The sequence below is a fragment of the Cheilinus undulatus genome, linkage group 7 (assembly GCF_018320785.1).
Source record: "Cheilinus undulatus linkage group 7, ASM1832078v1, whole genome shotgun sequence".
In the NCBI taxonomy this organism is placed as follows: Eukaryota; Metazoa; Chordata; class Actinopteri; order Labriformes; family Labridae; genus Cheilinus; species Cheilinus undulatus.
In genome coordinates, this window is record NC_054871.1 from 31,010,671 (window position 1) to 31,029,497 (window position 18,827).

The window sequence follows — 18,827 nt, forward strand, 5'->3', positions numbered from 1 at the left end:
ATTAACAAATAACTGACCTTTTTCATTCAGCAGTCGATTTACAATCAATTTACTACTCAATCAATGTAAAATAAAAACAAAAGTCTGAAAACTCTTCCTATAACAGAGACGGTTTAGAGTCTGTGTTAGTAGGACTCCTTGCAAGTGGAAACCAGCTTCATTGGCAGCGCGGTCACGTGATCTGCCATGGCAACCGTCGAGTGTCATCAGTTCCGCTGTGTGCAGACTCACAGCGGCTCAGCTGACAATTTACCTGCACACTTTATAACAACTCTGCAGGACACATTTTACTGCTCATTGGCCTTAACATCTTCTATCTTTGAGTACACAGCTAAAGGTCCACAGGCGCTGTTACCTGAAAGAAGAGGGGAGGCGTTTGAGAGCGCGAGCTAGAAAACCATGAGTCACCTTAGCCCGGGGTAAGTCCGCTTAAATGTTTCATTCAGTGAGGTAACGGGTGCAGAAACTTGGCTTTTTATTATACATGTGCATATTTTATATCGATAGATATGTCGTGAAGTCTTGTAATTTTCACGTATTTGCTCGCTTAAACTTGAAATGTTATTTTTGAAACTCCTTAAAAAGAGGAATTGACAAATAAATTCAAGAAAGTCACAAACTTAACAGCTTTAAACTGTGTTAAACTACCGCTAATGCTACTTTTAGGCTAGTCGGCCCGTTTATTATAAAACTATTAACAGCTAGATCAAATTAACATAGGTCTGTGTGATTGTCAACAAAAGTATACAGTAGCTTTGAAGAAAAATGTCTAGCAAAAAAGTCACTACTGAGGCATTAAGCTATGTTCTACTTGGTGACTCAGTAGCAAGTGTTTCCGCCATAAACTAATTAGTAATATATGTAAAAAAAAAAAAATAAAATAAAATAAAAATAATAAAAAAAAGGTTTACCGGAGAAAATGTTACTCTAAACGAAAATTCTGCTCTGAAAAAATCAGTTTGGTCCCAGTCTCTAGTGTAAAGTTTACATTCTTGCAGAGTAAGTTTTTTCAGTTATTTTTTACTCCAAAAAGTGTTATTATTTAACTGCAAATGCTGATTATGTAGCCTTCTCCATTACTGACAAAATGAAAAACAACTCTCTATACAAATGCTTCCTACCCTCTATTGAACCGTTTCTTTTTTCTTCATATAGAAATGGGTACACTTTGTGTAGAGCTATATTTGACTCTATATTAATGTTCCTCTTTATATAAAGTTTGATAAACTGATCATTCTCGTTTTGCTGCCTCTAAAATAACGAACAACAATAAAGGTTTTTACCTATAAGTAAAAATTAGACACAGTAGTCTCATATAAATGAAACAATCATGATGAACAAAGGACCCAGGTGTACAGCACAAAATGAGACTGTAAGGACAAAGAAGTTTATTTAACAACAGCAATATTGCAAACAATTGTGAGTGAACTGGCTGGTAATTGGCAGAAGCACTGGCAGAGAGATGGCGGCACTGCAAAAGTGGAGGACAAAAAGGGTTTTAGACAAGGTAAAAAAAAAATAACTCAAAACTTGCTAGGTTGAGAAGGTAGAGGATGAGCCAGGTTACCACACTGAAAACTGTAGTATACTCTGGCATCTGAAGGTTCAGCCCGAGGTGATTAAAAAGAGGTCTTGATTACCGAGGATTAGCTACAGCTGCACTGCAACGAGCTGCAGCCGTGACTGCCCAGAGCTCCTGTCCTCACCAACAAGCCTGCAGTGATAGGGAGGACGATGCTTCTGCAACACCGAAAAAACAATATAAATAGGGATAATCACATCAGCAAAAGAACAGAGGAGATAAACCACGACAACAATACTATGAAATGAATTAAACAGTAAGCTATTTAGGTCTTGCTTAATGTCAACTCGACACTATAAATTAAACACTTTGTCTGTATTAAATTATGAACTAAACTGACATTTTATTGAAATTAGATTAAGAAAAGTAACTCATCTCTGTTGATTCTCAGCCAGCTCTTTTCAGTGCTAGAGTTGTGTGATGGGGGCTGTTATGAAACTAAGGGAGTGGGTGTGGTTTAAGTTTGACAACAGCAGAATATAGCCTGTGTTTTTCCTCTATCTCTGGTGGCAGCTGGGAATAAACAGACTCAAAAAGAGTCAATTTTACTATTGTTGAGGAAAACATTTGTTACTGGAGAAATCACTTCCCAGATGTTCCAGTGGATAGAAGTTTAGAATATATTTTGGACAAGATGTGAGGTTCAACATAGAAAAAAAAAGCACAGTAGGAAGTTAAGATAAAATAGATTTATAGCCTACGAAGTCATAATTGTGTCTTACATTAGATAGACATTAGAGCTGAGGGATTAAGTTTAACTATGTTTATTACTAATTTTACAACAAAAAGTCAAACAGCATTATTATCATTATCAATGTCTTCTTGGGACACTTGAGGACATAGTCCTTGGCTTTGGAGATAATGAGACATTTTAAACTTTTTTTGCGACATTTTATAGGTTTTCAACCAGCTAACTGATACACTGAGAAAATGATTAACAGGCTATGCAAAAGTGAGAGTAACTTAAGGTTAAGTTGCAACATTTTTGGCCTTAAATTTTGTTGTTGGCACTGATATGACACTGAAGATCAACTATAGGGCGAATCTTAATGGACTCTTGAAAATCATACAGCATTTTCCAATGGCAAATTGAGTACCTATACCCAAAGTTTACACTGAGTAATTTTATGTGTGAAGTGTGAAGCAGAAATAACTGATTCTTGTGTGCCTTCTTACAGCAGCACTGAGTCATAGAAGGTAATGTGTTATATGACCTGATTATCAAATCACCAAAGAAATCCGCAGCCAAAGCCGGTGAACACACGAGACAAACGGGTCAGGTGCACAAAGAGGAGGCTGACAGGGTTAAGTGTGCAATCCCTTTTAATTCCTGTGTGTAATCAGACACCGGTAACAGACCCTACAGTTGTGTGACCCTGTTGTCTTGCACACAAATGCTGGAGGAAATCAAATCTGAGTTGGAAAAAAACACTTTCAGAGGCTGATGTGTCATTAATGAGGACAACAAGCAAACACGGTGTAGTGCCACACTAAACCATTTGATTTAGACCCTGGTTTTCTGTTAGCTGTAACCAACAAGTGTCAAGTTGCAGTCACGGCAGTCAACGGTGAGGTGTTATTTGGAGAGGAAGTTGCTTTGGATTCAATTCGGTGTCTCTTTTGTGTTTTCATTGATCTTGTTTCTTCAGGCTTATCTCAGCGTACAACAGCCTCACCGACAAACATTTGGCTGGATACTTCAGTAACACTCACATCAGGAGACATCTACAGAGAGCCGGACTGGTACGTCAGCAAGACCATAGCTTCCAGTGGTGACAAGAAGATAATGCTTATTAAACATCTCTCAGGTTTTGGGGGTTGTTTTGGCTTTTTGTCCATGACTGGATCATTTACAATGTGACCGCATCTCTACTTGTCATCATTTCTTATTATTCTGATTAAGAGACCTTGGTATGGAAGTCCATTTCCACCAAATAAAAAAGAAAAAATGTGGAAGTAAGGTAATTCTTGAAAAAAAAACATCCTAAGTCATAATTATGAGGTAAAAATTATGGAATTAAAAAGTCATAATTTTGACTTTTTATAACTATTTTGACCTTTTACCTCCTAATTTTGACTTTTTATCTCATAATTATGACTTTTATCTCAAATTATAGCTTTATTATCTCATGATTTCAACTTTTTAGCTTATAATTATGACTTTTTAATCTCATAATTTTTACTTTTTATCTCAAAATGATGACTCAGGATTTTTTTTTTTTTCTATTTGCCTAACTTTCACATTTTTCTTTTTTAAGTGGTGGAAATGGGCTTCCATACCCTGGTGGCAGAAATTACATAGTAGGAATTTTCATATCTGTGTGTTATGGTAATGCAGAGGCCATACCAATATATGTTTAAACTAACTGTCTAAACTAGCAACCTACTCCTTTAATTGCAAGTCCGTAATTTTAATTTTCAGGTATTTTGTTCTTTGCCTGCTGAAAAATTAGAAATAGAACCGTTTCTAGACTTTCTCATTTTCACTAAATGTAACCTATAAGACAGCATCTCCTTTTAGTTGATTTCTGCTCAGTTTAAACGTGTGAAAATTATTCTGAAAAAAGCACAGTTATAAGAATATTGCATGTAAAATAACAAAACTGTTGTTTGTGAAAATAATTGTTCATGTAAGAACTTGTACGATAAATCTTTTTAGGATAAGTTCCTCAGTTAAAAAAACACACATTTATAGCATTCAAAACACAAATAAAGGTTAAATGCATGTTGTTATCAGATCACCCGGAGCGGGCGCATTGTTCCAGATAAGGAGTACAGACACAAGCTGATCCAGAGAGCTCATCAGAGACATGTTCGAGAATGCCTGGCCCAGGCCATCTTCCACAAAGTGCTGGAGCTTGAGGTAGGAGAAACTCAAAGTGCAACACTGTCAGCTAAACTGTGTGCGTCTTTGTATCATACTGGATGTTGATTAATTCTGTTCCCTTCCCTACAGCGTGTCCATCAAATTGAGATCAAAAGGAAACTGGAGGAGTTTGCAAGGAGGGAAAAAGTGCACAAGATCAAGGTAGATCATTTACATTTAGACACTGCATTACTGCTTGATTTGCAAATTAATGACTCTTGAATCAATTAGAAAACCAGTTTGTGACAACAGCTCTCCCAAATATCCATCCATTTATAAAACCACCTTTACTGTCCTTATGTTCCCTACCATAAGCATTTATCAAACTTAATGAAATAAGTAAACATTTCATTTGGAACTTCATTTATTGCAACAAAACACAACATAACAACAATAGTCTTCATGTTTTATAAAAGGTTGAACGCTCTAAAAGGTATGAGGACGACATCATCCGCATCCTGTCCCCACGCCCACCCACAGGTGCCAGGGGCATCAGAAAACAGCACTCTGGGCCTGAAGGAGAGCACTCTGAATCATCTGAGTCTGTAAGTCAAAGTAGCTGTCTGAATTGAGAGGATGCCTTGTTTTATGTAATTTAACCTGAATGTGGTGATAGAGGCAACTTTTAAGTCAATCAGCAACACAGTGATCCACTTTTAATTGAATCTTTGACCTTTAGTAATGGCCACTCAATCATGTAAAAATGTTTTTTTAAATGCCACAGCGGTCTCTGAAATTAAAGACATCAACCTTCAGTTAAAAAGCCTTTAAAGATGCAGGTTACAGGTTAATCAGCGCTGTGTTTGAATAGATGAAATTATAAGGATTTATACAGTATACTGTAAGTTGGTGCTCTGTCATCAGACAGTCTTTCTGCTCTGGTTTAACACACAAACCTGGTGTGTGAAATTTTAGATCTATATTTAAAATTTTGAAATTCATTTTAAAGAATTTGACAGCTCATAAAATACACTTTGCTAATTATTTGGTGAGTTGCATGTCCATCAGTCAGTCTAATTATTAACATTGTAACAACTAACAACAAACCAAGCCCACAGCTTTACTTAAATGGATTGAAATGACTGATGCGTTAAAAGACATTGCCATTGAAGACATTACAGATAATTAATTTCTGCCCTTGCGAATCATGATTTTGTTTGCTGATAGCTGGTTCATTTTTCACCGATGCTCGACTCTGATGAGCAGTCTCAGCTGATGTTTGGTTTAGAGTTAGAAGTGGGATTACATTAGGGGTGCACCGATCGATCGGCCAGAATCGGTATCGGCGCCGATTTCCTTAATTTTAGGAGATCGGCGATTGGCTGATCCTTGTAAATAAGATCGGTTTCATATGCCTCTACCTACTTAAATGTGAAAAATGAAAGACTAAAGGAACTGATATAATTAAGTAGTTTGGACAGCAGTGCTTTAAACTTTTCATTTATATTTGAGAGAACTACCTCATGTGCAGTTAAAACAACAAGTTTGTATTGTTTCACGGATATTTTTCAGTGTTATTCAATAAAATAAGATTGGAACATTGAAAGTGTATGCTGTCAGTTATAAAAAGATCGGTATCAGCCAAAATCGGAATCAGCAGGTCAGGCTTTTTAAAGATCGGTGATCGGCCAGAAAATTGCAATCAGTGCGCCCCTAGATTACACACATCTTTGTAACATAAAGAGTCACAGACCTTGATTCCAGAATAAAGCGAGCTGATAAGCCTGGTCTTGATCTCTGTATTTGCTCTGGGAAATCTTTTTCTTCTTAAGTCTGCAGACACCTTACCACAGGAGGTGGAGACTTGTTTGAAATGAGGTGTGGGTGAGATGTCAAGGGACTTTTGGGCAGATATCTGATGTGCATAAGAAGAGGGATACCCTTACTATTAATACAAGCATGAACAGCAAATGAGAATATTGTATTAATAAAAAACAGGCAGAATATATCAAAGTGTATTTTGTAACAGATAAATATTTAATCGTTTGGTTAATTACTAGAACGATCTCACTTTAAACGGTCTGTTATGTCGAGAGGTTTAATTATTTTTAATAAGTCCAATTATTTTAAAAATTTAAATATGTTATTATATTAAAAGAAATAGAGGTTTCACCAGTTCATATTTCTCCAAGATAAATACTAGAGACATAAAATATAAAGTTAGGAATGGATCAGTATAGTGCCTATAAAAAGTATCCTCCCTCTAGATTTTTTACCCTTTTATGGTCAAAACAATTTTGCTTTTTTCCACCAAAATAATTACAGAACACATTTGTTGATTACAACTTTGACACTTGAAAGTCAAAGTAAAAACAGATTTCTACCAAGTAATGTCAATTAAACAAAACCATGTAAGGTAAAATAAGTAACTGCATAAATATTCACTCTCTTTAAAGTGACTGACCTAATTCAACAGAGGCCCGGCCAATTAGTGCAAGTAGTCTCTCAATTAGTGAAATGGGGATCACCTGAGAGCAACAAATGTGTCTGAAGTGGCTGTGGTATAAAAACACCTGTGTCTGGAAGGTCTGGTCACTGGTTAATCAATATTACTGGCTACCATTACACCATGAAGACAAAATGACACTCCATGCAGCTCAGGGGAAGGTTATTGAAAAGGAGCAGATTTTTTAAAAAATGCGAAGGCACTTAACATCCCCCAGAGTTCAATTAAATCCATTATCAAGAAATGAATCTAGCAAAATTTATGAAAATCCTGGAGGAAAATTGTATTCAGCCTGCAAGGAACTATGGCTTGGATGAAGATTTATTTTCCAGCAAGACTATGACCCGAAGCACACAGTGAAAGCTACACAGAAATGGTTTCAACACAACAAGGTGAAAGCTCTGGAGTGGCCGAGTCAAAGCCCAGACCTCAATCCAATACAGAATTTGTGGCTGGACTTGAAAAGGGCTGTTTATGCCCGATCCCTGTGCAACCTGACTGAGCTTGAGCAGTTTTGCAAAGAGGAATGGAGTAAAATTATATAATTCAGATGTGCAAGCCTGACTGAGACCTATTAACACAGATTGCCACCAAAGGTGCATGTACTAAATACTGACTTGAAGTGGGTGAATATTTATGCAGTCACTTATTTTACATTATTATTACATTTATTTCATTGACATTACTTTGTAGAAATTTGTTTTCACTTTGACATTAAAAAGGTTTTTTTTGTCAAAAAAGCAAACTCTTTTGACCATGATTTATTTATAAAACCAACCAAGTGTAAAACGTTCAAGACTGTAGACACCTTTTTGAGCCCTGTAACTATTTACTGTAGCTAAAAAAGCAGTTGCTTCATTGAACATATGTGAAATAAATGTAAAAATAAGACAGTCACAATCATTTTTAGTAAGATTCCTGTTAAAGTCTCATTAGATTATTTGTATAAATTGCGTTTTATCATTATGTTAAAGTGGTGACACTGTGTCTGTGTTGTTGATGCTGCAGCCGGGTTCATCTCGGCCTAACACGGCTCCAGGGAAGATGCAGAGGCCGGTGCGTCTAAAGCCAATCCACAGTAACAACACCACAGCTTCGCTCAGGCACAGCTCCCCTTACAGGCTCCACAAGTCAGCCAATGAAAACAGCCAGCCGTTCGACTGCACTGTGAGACCCTAACACATGATACACTCACTCATTCATTCATCCATGCATGTGTGTACCCGAACAGAGAGTGTACAGGACAGTTAGCATTTTTTAATGCTGTTTAATTGATAAACCCCAATAAAAAAAAAACTTTTCTCTCCCTAAAAGTAGGAGTTTTCACACAGATGTTCACAGAAATCATCATGAGTCTCTTGCAACAGCATATAACAAAGTAATTTTTTTCATAGTTTTTTTTTTTTTAACTCTTCTCCCAGCTTAACAAGGAGTCCCGCAGACGTTTTAATACGATGGACTCCTCTCATGGCATCTCACCCTACTGCCTCCCAGTCATCAACAACTTTGTCACCCCTGTACCTCCACCCACTAAGAGAAAAGAGAGGGGGTTAAAACTTAATCCCAGTGGCACTCTTAGGGGCCGCAGGCTACGTCCGACCACTGCCTCCAGTGGAGTTGACATCACTGAGGTCTTAAGCTCTCTTTCTTTTATGTTTTGTTTCCTTACATCCAAGTTTTCTGCAAAAAAACTGATTCTAACCTTTCCTTATTTGGTTCAGGACTCACCCATGCTGAGGAGCTCTGTGCATCAGAGCAGGGTGTGTGTGAATATGGTGTACTTTGGCAAAACAGTTCACCTCTCCCATGAACTGACCGACATGAGGGACGAGGTCAAAGTGTTTCAGCAGCACTGTGGAGGAGAGAACCTGTGTGTTTACAAGGGCAAGCTTTCTGAAGGAGGTCAGTATGAGGCTCTATGGTGCTGTTTACACCTGAGATTAACATGTATGCTGTTGGATCCAATCACAGTTAACAGATAATACCTCAATAGCCATGTATCTGGAGAGATAACGTTTGCTTCTTTCTTAGGTTGAAAAAAAACATGCATGAATATTATGTTCATTGTCATACTTATGCTATAGTACGAGTTAATGGTTTATCTGTGCGATATATGAACTCCACTGCAGACTGGTGTCCACTGCACATGGGCTAAAAGTTGCCTTTTGGGTTTTTAGCATTAGCTTCAGATTTAGAATCCAAAGGTTTCAGCATTTTGGGCTGGGGGAAAGGATTCTGTCATTTGTGGGACATGCCCCCCAACTATGACCCAATGCCTACTGTATCTTTCCTTTGTAGATATAAAAATTATAACTTTTACTTAACATAGAACATATTAGAAAAAAATCAAGGAAGTGTTTCTTCTACTCAGACTTGCCCAGAACAAGGCTGTCTTGCTTTGTGACCCGAAAAACATTTTGAGTCATGCTGCTAAAAAATATGGCCATAGTGGCCTAGACCATTTCCAAATGTGGCCTGCTCATCTAAACACATCCTAAATGCAGCTTTTGCACATTCATATCTGAATTTAGAGCTGTCCACTTGTGTTTGAATCAACCAACAGGCAAGCTGGGACCTGGTGAAACAGGGCCTATGACTGTGTTTGTTAGATTTGTTTGTTTGTGTAAACAGCTCAGACCAAATCCATGTAGAGGGTTTATAAGACAAAATTTGAAGAGATCGATCGATAACTCTGTTATCTACCTTTTCTTTGCCAGTATTTAAAGGGATACCGCAACATTTTGGCAAATTCACCCATTGCCATAATTCCTATAGTCTTAGTAATAGGTTCGCTTCCTTTAGTTGTTGGTGCAAGCTGTTTCTAGATCTGGGGGCACCGATATACCAGCTGCACAGCTAATGCTATGTTACCAGATGGTATTTTTTGCTTTCCCTTATCAAACTCATCAAATACACAATCCAACAACTCGCAAAACGCTCTCGTGGACAAGTTGTGACCTGCACATTCACCACGCTATGATATAATAACGTATAATTATGTAACGTTACGACAAATGAAGCAAATACTCTGAACTATTTCTTGAGTAAACCACTGGGCAGAGTGACAGTGCAGCAGCCATGTCTGGAGTGTAGTTCCGGCTTTGCATTTAACTTTAAAACATCTCCGTCTCATAATGTTCCATGACTATTTCATAGCGTGGTCAATGTGCAGGTCACAAATTGTCAACGAGAGTGTTTTGGAGTTGTTGGATTGTGTATTTGATGAGTTTGATGAGGGAAAGCAAAAAATACCATCTGGTAACATAGTGTTAGCTGTGCAGCTGGTATATCAGTGCCCCCAGATCTAGAAACAGCTTGCACCAACAACTAAAGGAAGCGAACCTATTACTAAGACTATAGGAATTGTGGCAATGGGCAAATTTGCCAAAATGTTGCGGTATCCCTTTAAGATAATCTATTTGTCATTATAGTTAATGAAGCCTCACTGTGTTGTTCTACAACACCAGTGTAACAGATTTGATTATTTCAATCTTCTTGCCTCACATCTATGTCTTAAATCTTTCCTTCAGAGACTTTCCAGTTCATTTCAAGGCGACACAGAGGTTTCCCCTTCAGCTTGACCTTCTTCCTGAATGGGCTGCAGGTTGAGAGGCTGAGTTCCTGCTGCGAGTTCAAACACAGGAAAGGCCCCAGACTCGGCGGCAAGCACGGACACTTTGGTTTCTGCAGCGTCGAGGGAGCGTCTCCCTGCTATAAGTAAGGTCTCCATACAAAATGTTACTGACTGTAAACATCAAAGTTAGTCATTCAGATCTTGGGAGAACACGTGCTTTTGGGGGACAAAGAACATTAATTAAGTGGAATAAAGTCAAGTTTACCTTGGAGTTGATGTACTGATGTTGGTGGGACAATTAATGAATGCCAACATTGCCCCTTGTCCATTTGTAATTTTAACCAACAACTTTCCAGAATCAAAATCATGCATACAGTAAAGCAGTGCCATAATTGAGATAAGCTGATCTTACAGCAGCCCTAGCTGATGGCCAGCTGATTTGCTCTAAGCACTCTTTTGGCTAATCGCTCTCATGCTGACTTATTTAAACTGTTTTTACCTGGCTACGCTCTGCAGCTCTTTCTGCAAGCTGCTTTTGCAACCCTCCTCCACCCCAGCTCCTCCTTTATTCTGCTTCAAACTTAATGTCATTCTGTTGTTATCGATGCCTGCTCTGCTCTGGTTATTGCTGCTTCTCTCCCTGCCTTATGCTTTCCTTATCGGCATAGGAAGAGCAGGAGCATGTGCTGTTCCTGCTTTGCACGTAGGCTTGTGGAAGGGCAAGGGGGGTCCTAGATCAACCACACTGCCGAACATAAACAACAGCAATTAGTGCAAATTAGTAACTGATAATGAAGAAACACTTACAGCTGCAAATTATGTGTGTCAACACAAAGTGGTCCTAACTGATTTGATGAACTACAAGCTGAACTACAAATTTGAAATAAGTTTTAAGAGAACTTAATGCACATTTTTAGGTGTATCATAGCCATGGGAATGGACAAAATGCCCACTCCTCCTCCAAAGAGGGTCAAAGAGGATCGAGGACCAGAGGAGTCACTCCTCACTCCACAAATAGCTCCTGAGATGAGGACAGAGAGGACTGGATCTTGTTCAGATTTCAAAACCAAACAAGCACAGGACATGGAGACGCAGGTTAAAGAAGAAACAGCAGCTGAGGAGGACAGAGCCAAAGATGGTACAATAACTAAAACATAAAACATTCTGAAGAGAATTTAATTACAGTTTGTTTCAATGAAAGTTTGTGTTCCTCAGATTATGAGGAAGACTTTGAAGCAGATGATGAAGGTCCTGCAGAAGACAGTGAAGCAAAAGAAAAGAAATCACCATCTCCACCTCCTGTAGCTGAGAGAAAGGTCACAGAAAGGGAAGCTTCTGAGACTGAGGATGACTATACGAAAGATGGTGGGGAAATCTCCTTATAAAAGCATATTTCAAGTAGTGTTTGGGCAGAAAACAACTGCTATTAAAGTAGTCTTTTATCAGGAGTATTTGTTTATTCAATCCCTGCCTTATAGCGAGAGAAACAGAATGACTCTCTTCTCAAAACACTTTTTGCTTATCTATGGTTCTTACATTTTATTAAGATCCTCAATTTTATGTGTGAAATACCCATGACACACATTTCATATTTTTGCTGTAAAAATTTGATGTTAGAGGAACATTTTTTCCTTTCATGAACTCTAATGCTTCATTTGTTTGAACAGAAGATGTGAAGTCTTGGTCAGGCTCCAGCTTGTCAGGCAGTGACCACGAGGAGAGCGATGCTGAAGCCACCAAAGACTCCAGAGAAGAAGAAGAAAAAGCAGAGCAACCTACAGAGATCAATGAAGAAAAAAATGCTCCACCACATGAAAAAGATGAACCACATCCAGAGGAAACCCCTGCTACAGAGGCAGAGTCTGCTGCTCCTAAAGACTCTGACATTGCGAACAGCGCGGGGGAGAGCACAGAGATCGACATCTCTGACACCAGCATCCCATCAGGGACTGAAAATAAACAGTGTGAAGACACCTCAGCAGAGACAGAGGAGAAGAAAACGGTAAATGAGAGCAAAGAGGAGGTGGAGCAGGAGAGGGGTAAGTATAAACCTACAAATACAGATCTGGAGCTTACAAATGAGTGAGAAATAGATCCATCTTTTATGAAGGTTTTTCCACTATTATCATAATCAGAGCAGTAAATAAGACCAACTCATGTGAGTCTTAATGTGTGCAGAGAGCAGGTGTACACAGCTCTGACAACAGCGATGTTATCACAGTACTGTCAAACTGTGTCACACAAACATTCAGATTTCAGAATGACTCTTAACATTTAATAGTGGAAAAATAAATTGCATGTTATGGTATTTTTGTTTCTGGTTTTGCTTTGGTTTGTGCCTGGTCTTTTTAGTAGGTTTTAGTTCAATCTCTTTAGATGTCAAAGGTTAGGGTTAATTTTTGTTACCTTTGTTCAGAAAGCCTGCAGATCATACATCTTTGACGGCCACTCTCACACACCATTCATCTTTTTTTAATTTAACTGAATTAATTAACAGGTTTGTCAGTAACATTCATGAAATAAGCAATTTGAAAATATTACAGACTAAGAAACATTTCATATAAAAAAAAAAAACAGAAAGTTAAACAGACTTATCTGGGATTTAATAATGTAAAGACCCATTTGAGAAGTAGATACACAAACGGTGGCTCGCTTTATGTTCTTTAGCTGTAGCTATAGCTAACATAGCTACACTTGCTACGTAGTTAATGCTACTACATAAGCCAATGTAGCTGTTATCTTATGCAGTGTAAGCTTTAGCAAACAAAGCTAAAGCTAACATAGCTACGTAGAGAACAGATTAGCTACAAAGCCACATTAGCTACAAGGCTCTATTATTTATAGCTAAGCTAGTTTTAGCAATGTGAGCTTTAGCAAACAAAGCTAAAGCTAGCTAGCTTAGGTAGCTGCTTTTCTTAGCTTAGCTTTAGCTAGATAGCTCCATTAGCTACGTAGTTTATGCAGCTAAAAGAGCTATCGCTACGCTGGCTGCATTAGAATGTTTTCATGGAGGACCTGCTTTTTTCCTGTAAGGATACTGTTTACTCAGCTTTACTGAACGTTTTGTAATTTGGTTTTCCAGGTCAGGTTATTGGTGTTTGACTTTAGGCGTCCTAACCCTTACCTTAAAAACTAAACAGAAGTTTAATCTGATTTTATTTGAAAGTTTAATTGTGTGTTTCTGTTCTGAGATATACGGTGTCTCAGATGAACAATCTGTGAGAGTGTCTGTCAGAGATGAATGGTCTGCAGCCAGACTGTCTTGAGGGATTTTTTCTTACTGTTTGATAGAATTTTTTTAATAACAAAATGATAAAAAATCAGTGTTGATTTTGACAGCTGTTTTTAGATCTAGTCTTAGTCTTAATGTTTCAATTACATGCCTTTTAGTTTTAGTGACGTTTTAGTACTTTCTAACCTTTTTAGTTTTAGTCTAGTTTTAGTTGACGAAAACTCCAAAAATTTTAGTCCAGTTTTAGTCCATAAAAAGTCCTCACATTTTAGTTCTAACTTTTAGTCCAAGTGTTTATTGTCTTGCCTAAATCTGGTACCAAGTCATGGTGGTGTGTTCTGTGCACTCTGCCAAACCTGGGATCCCTGCTTTCTACAGCTGAGAGACAAAAGAGATACAGATGCAACATTTTTTAACAGATTTACCCACAGTGGATAAATATCATGGAATTTAATGTCAGACGAAAACTGAATTACATTTAGACTAGTTGTAGTCATCTTGACAAAAACTGAACTTACTTTCTTACAGTTTTAGTCATCACTGATGTATCTTTGGCTAGTCTTAGTCCAGTTTTTGTCATAGAAAAAAAATCTGTCGCCAAACTTTTTTAGTCATTGTGTTAGTCGTCGAAATTAACACTGTACCAAACAAAGCGCAGTTTGGGAGCTGAAAGACCAGCTGTTACTACTGAGGTAATCTGGATCTTTGAAAAGAGACAGAATTTTGAACCAGACCTGCTTGGTGGAAACACAGGATTGGAGCATTATGGCCTCTGAATATGGGATGCAACCTAACGGCCATCTGTGCCCCAAAAATGTTCTGTTCAGTACAGAACAGAAAAAGTAGATGTGTCATGATATTATAGGTATGTTTTCATACCTTATACACAAGTTCTGTATTAAAAAGCATACATTTTTGTTACTTTGAAGAGCTAATGCATATTAGCATGCTAGTATCAAGAAAACCTTATTAAATCTGATTTTACATTTGCTTTTAGTATTCTTTCTCTCTCATTGTCTGTGGACATTTAACTAATTAGTAATTGGTATAATTTTACACAAATATTGACAGATCATTTTTTAATGCTTTTCTAAAATATACTATATCATCATGATGTGCATATAACCAGCCATTTACCAAATGCATCAAGATTAAACAGTTTGCTCCTTTCTATGATTGTTTTACTCCTTTGAGTTCAACGTCTTGATGCCATTAATGTCATGTCTTAAACCAGAAACTGCAGATTTAAAATTTGAGAAACTTTGAAGTTTTAAAAGTTTAGATAGTTTGCATTGTAGTTGTTGTTTTAGTTTTTCAGTTGTTTTTGAAGTGAATGATGCTTGTTTGTGTTTTTTTTCTGTGCATGTTTGTTGCCGTATTGCATGTTGTATTACTTTCACATGTTTGTACCTATAAACATTAAAGCCATATTTTTGATTTCTTGTTTGTTTTCTTTTTTTGTGTGCATTTACATGGTGCAAATATTTTTATTTTATTGTAACATTTGGCCATCATGTGTCCCACTGAGTGTCTTTTTCTGCTTTTTTAAATATGAACTTTCGTCAGTGTGTGAGCAGTATGTTATATTCTTCCAAAGCCAAATCTGTGCAGGAGAAGCTGGCAGAGGCAATATTGAAAGTGTCCCAGTGCAGCTCTGAGCCTGAACTGAGCGACACCAGTACTGACGACACCGTAGAGTCCACCCATAAAGGCCAGGAACTAGACAACAAGGGTACCAGATTTTCATTTAAATAAGTCACAAGCTACAAAATACTACTAAGAAATACTTTCCTTAACAACCTCTTAATTTACTTACAGATGCAGAGAAAGCAGTGACACCCACAGAACAACAACAGACCATCGTAGAGGAGACTAAATGTGTTGCTGCAGCAGCTGCAGCTGTAGCAGTGCTGGATCGGGAACAGACATCTGATCAGACAGAACAAGAAACTGAAAAAGGGCCTGCTGAGAACAGTGACGCAAACATGGATGAGAAGGTTAAAGTGGATGAGAAAGATGAAAAAGAAACATCAGAGGAGAACAAAACTGCAGGAGGCAATGATAAATCAGAGGAAACAGAAGTCTCAGGTGTAGCTTTGCTTCCTGTATTTGAAAAGGAAACAGCTGAGGACAACAAGGTGGAGGCTCCAGAAGATGCAGCAGGTAAATCCATGGATCCTGCAGAGAAAAGGGAGGAAATTGAAGTGAAAGCTGCCGGGGAGTATGACATGCATCCCCAAGAGACGGGGCAAGGGGCAAAAAGCATAGAAGAGGATGAGTCATCAGTATCAGAGCCGAATAAAAGGACTGATGATACAGCAGCGCCTGATAATGCAGAGGCAGAGGCAATGACAGCAAGCGAGACAATGGAGATGAAAGCAGAGCCCTCAGAGGAGCTAGAGGCCTTTAGCTGTGAAGAGGCACCTGTAGCTGACACAAAGACAGCAAGTCAGCAAGGGGAGAGTGAGAACAGAGCCGCAGAATCAAAAACTGAAGTCACAGAGGAGAGCGGAGAAACCACAGCAGAAATAACTGCTAATATCAGCGAAGATAATGTAAAGGAAGAGAGTTTTGAAGATATTAAAGAAGAGGTAGTGTCTGCAGGAGAGGCCAGTAAGGATGATAATCAGCAAGAGAGGGGTGATGTAGGAGAAGAGCAGACAGAAAAATCTGTGTTAACAGATGACAAGAAAGATGAGAAATCTGAAGAGGGGAAGGAGGAAAAGCAAACAAACACAGATGACACAACAGAGGGGGAAGATGGTGAGAAAAGTCAAGTAAATGTGAAGGATCAAACAGAAGACAAGGAGAATAAAGAGAGTAAGGAAGAAAAAGAGATAGTAAACATTTCAAGTGAGGATCAAGCTAAGAAAGCCAGCAGCGAGGAAGAAAAAGATGCAAATGTGGAGCAAGAGAACAAATCAGAAAAGACTGGACAAGAAGAGGATAAAAATGAGGAAGAACTGGTAGAAAAGGTAGCTGCTGCTGTGATAATGACGACTGCAGCTGGAATTGTAAGTGAGACAATCACAGCTGCTGATGAGGAAAAGCAAAATGAAGCAGAGACGACAAAGATGGAACAGTTTGAGAAAAAAACTGAGCAAAGTAAAGTCACACAGGAATCTACAGAGAGAGAAGTTGTGACTTATACAACTGTGGTGGTAGAAGAAAAATCTGAGGAAACAAAAGAACCTGAGAAAAGGGGAGAAGCAGACTTGGGAAAAGATAATGTGAAACAATCTGATGAGTCAGAGGATTTTGGGGACAGTGATGTAGCAAATGTAGCGCTCACTGCTGTAACGACAGCACTGATGCTGAACACCACAGAAGGTGAAGAAGTGACGAAGAGAGCTGATGGAGGAGAAGGTGACATCAGTGAAAAGGGGGAAGTCGATGCTGAAAATGGAGAGGTTTCCACTGGAGAAGAGAGAAGACCTCAGGAGAATGAGGGCGAAAATGATGGAAAAGCTGCAGAGCAAATGGAAGATAAGGTAAAAACAGAAGAAGAAAGCTCAGTAGTGAAAGAAATAACAGGAGAGGATGGAGAGGCTGCTGGGAGAAATGAAGAAAAAGAGATTGATCACGTTCCTGATAATGCTGAGGATAAAAGTGGGGCTAAACAGGAGGATAATATTGTGGAAGAGAAAGATCAGTTTGGTACAGAAGAATCGGAGCAGAAAACATCTGGTGCAGAAATAAAAGAGGAATCCAAATCAGATGAACAGAAGGACAGTGAGGAAATAAAGCATGATGAAAACGCCAACTTATCTGAGTCTGATCATGAAAAAAAAGACACAAAAATGAGCAATAATATCAAGGAAAATGTCAGTGAGGTCATGATTGTTTCTTCAACTGATCAGATTCAGTCTAACACACCCACAGCTGTGGATTCAGACAATGCTACTCAACAGTTAGAGAGATCTGCTGCACCATCAGACTCCATCACTGAAAAACACCAGCATGCTGAAGAAGATGTTGCTGTTGTTGCAGATGCAGAAAACGGAGACACAGAAGAGGCGAGCAAGCCCTCAGAGGAAGGAGCGAGTGTTCTTCTAAAGCCTCAGCCACAGTCTGAACAACTTGCACAACATAATGAGACTGACGACACAAAAGAGAGCGTTGAGTTAGTCGAAGAAACTCCAGAGGTCTTAGCAAGAGAAGATCTGGTCACAAACTGGGTAACGGTGCATCAGACATCAAAGTTTTTTGAGACGTTTGTCGAACCATTGGAAGAGTTGAAGGAAGTGACACCAGATGAGGCTAAAGAAGAGGTGACGCCATCTACAGAGACAGAGAGATCTGTGAGTCCTGTTAAGATGTCTCTAAATGTAGAACAAGAGCACACAGAGAAAGATGTGAATGAGTCAGTGGACAAAACTAAAGAGAAAGCTGACACTGAGAGCAGTCCACCAGAAAAACCAGCACAGCAAGAAAAGGAAGAAACTAAGGTAGAAAGTTTCATAACAAAAGCTGAGATTGGAGAAGATGACAAAGAGTCCAAAGTTGTGCAGCCAATAAGACCGGAAGAGCACAAAGAGAGACAGGAATCTATGGAAGAAGACAAGGTTCAAGAAGCTTTAATGCAAGAGAGTACTGATGTTTCCAAAACTGAAGTGGAGAGCATCATAGCTGCTCATCTGTCAGTAACCAGTGCCCAACCTGAGAGCATCTCTGAGAATCAAACTGAGGAGAAAACTGCTGAAAATGCTGCAGAACTGACTGAAAAACCAACAGACAGAGATGAAGAGAAATCTCATCTTCCTTCCTCCATAACAGAGGAGCAACATAAGCTCTCAGCAAGTCCAGAAAAGCTCACAGAACTGGAACCACATGACATAGAAAATACACAAGAGTCATGGGAAAAAAGCCAAGAAGTTACAGAAATAAGTGATTTTACAGAATCCAGATCTGATGAAGGAAGCATGAGGCAGTCGCACCATGAAGAGATGAAACCGTCAGACGGGAACATGAGCACAGAAAGGGGAGAGCTGCAGCTCATACAAGACATCAAACACACCCTGAGCAAAGAGCGGCTCAGCACTTTCTCAGTGGATGAAACACTGTTTGGTCGAAGTTCCTACCCTTTACTGGCTGCAGCAAGGACAGAGAGTGGACATTAGAGCCAAG

At 38.7% G+C, this 18,827-nt stretch overlaps 1 protein-coding gene across 1 annotated transcript; it reads left to right on the forward strand.

Annotated features, from left to right (window-relative positions):
• Positions 1-237: 237 nt before the first annotated feature.
• Positions 238-18,820, forward strand: erich3 (glutamate-rich 3). The gene is made up of 14 exons (XM_041790818.1): positions 238-419; positions 3,232-3,325; positions 4,320-4,445; positions 4,539-4,610; positions 4,865-4,993; positions 7,903-8,061; positions 8,316-8,525; positions 8,616-8,796; positions 10,425-10,611; positions 11,386-11,606; positions 11,684-11,833; positions 12,136-12,507; positions 15,298-15,432; positions 15,519-18,820. Exons 1-14 carry the CDS (start codon positions 400-402, stop codon positions 18,818-18,820), a joined length of 5,358 nt encoding a protein of 1,785 aa, XP_041646752.1. The 5' UTR covers positions 238-399.
• Positions 18,821-18,827: the final 7 nt, after the last annotated feature.